The 825-nt window shown below is 42.7% G+C and overlaps 1 protein-coding gene across 1 annotated transcript; it reads left to right on the top strand.

Annotated features, from left to right (window-relative positions):
• The first annotated feature begins 69 nt into the window (after nt 1-69).
• Nucleotides 70-458, top strand: Tsp_15111 (conserved hypothetical protein). Its single transcript, XM_003366887.1, is given in 2 exon segments — nt 70-293; nt 305-458. 2 exon segments carry the CDS (start codon nt 70-72, stop codon nt 456-458), a joined length of 378 nt encoding a protein of 125 aa, XP_003366935.1.
• The last annotated feature ends 367 nt before the right edge of the window (nt 459-825 follow it).

The following is an 825-nucleotide window of genomic DNA, read 5'->3' as shown; positions in this document are numbered from 1 at the left end:
TTATTAAATTAATAATTTTCTTTTCGATAAATTTCCATATGTTACGACAATCGTCAGCGAAATAATCGGATGAGAAATGGTCTAGCACATGATGGGAGATGTGATGATGGAGAGGCCCCACCCCAACGCGCCAGAAAAAAAAACAACCATAAAATCAGCGGAATACCACGTGTCAAGCATTTCTCCGTTTCTACAAGTGTCAATTTTATTCTGACGACTGTCATTTTCCGTGTGACAACTGCAAGTTCACCATATGCTTGTGTTGGAAAGCGCGATGAAAAATATTTTACTTCGTTTGCAAAAGTGGCGAAAACCATGTGGAACAGTGCAATAGTTTGGAACTGGCCGAGATGATTTGTCCAATTCAACGTGGAAAACAACAAACACACACGCACAACAGCTGTACGTGGAAAGCGAAACTGCTTTTTAATTGCTACTTGGACAGCAAATTGCCGTGAAAAGAAAAGGATGAAAATTAATAACAAGGAGCTGTTGGTGGTGCTGCTTGTTCAGCCGGAGCCGGTTCTGTAGCTTTCATGCATTATGCCGGGGTGTTTTGTCATTTGGCCATTTTGCTGACGATGATGCATGCGCGGGCGTTGGCTTGTGTTTGTTGGAAGATGTGGAAAAAAATCGGGTCAAGCAACAACAACGACCAAAAGCAGGCTTTTTCCAGAAGAAATTGACAATTGGTTGCTGTTGGCCCCGGGGCTTGTCACGGTGTCGTCGTCGCTTTTTTTCCAACCCATTATTAATATTATTATCTTCAAAAGTCCGCTTGTGATTCATCATTATTCGTCCGGTGAATCGGGTCGAAGCTGAGCT

The sequence above is a fragment of the Trichinella spiralis genome (genome assembly GCF_000181795.1).
Source record: "Trichinella spiralis strain ISS 195 chromosome Unknown Scfld5233, whole genome shotgun sequence".
Classification (NCBI taxonomy): Eukaryota; Metazoa; Nematoda; class Enoplea; order Trichinellida; family Trichinellidae; genus Trichinella; species Trichinella spiralis.
Note: the sequence above shows the minus strand (reverse complement) of the source record. Positions and strands in the feature narration are given on the sequence as shown.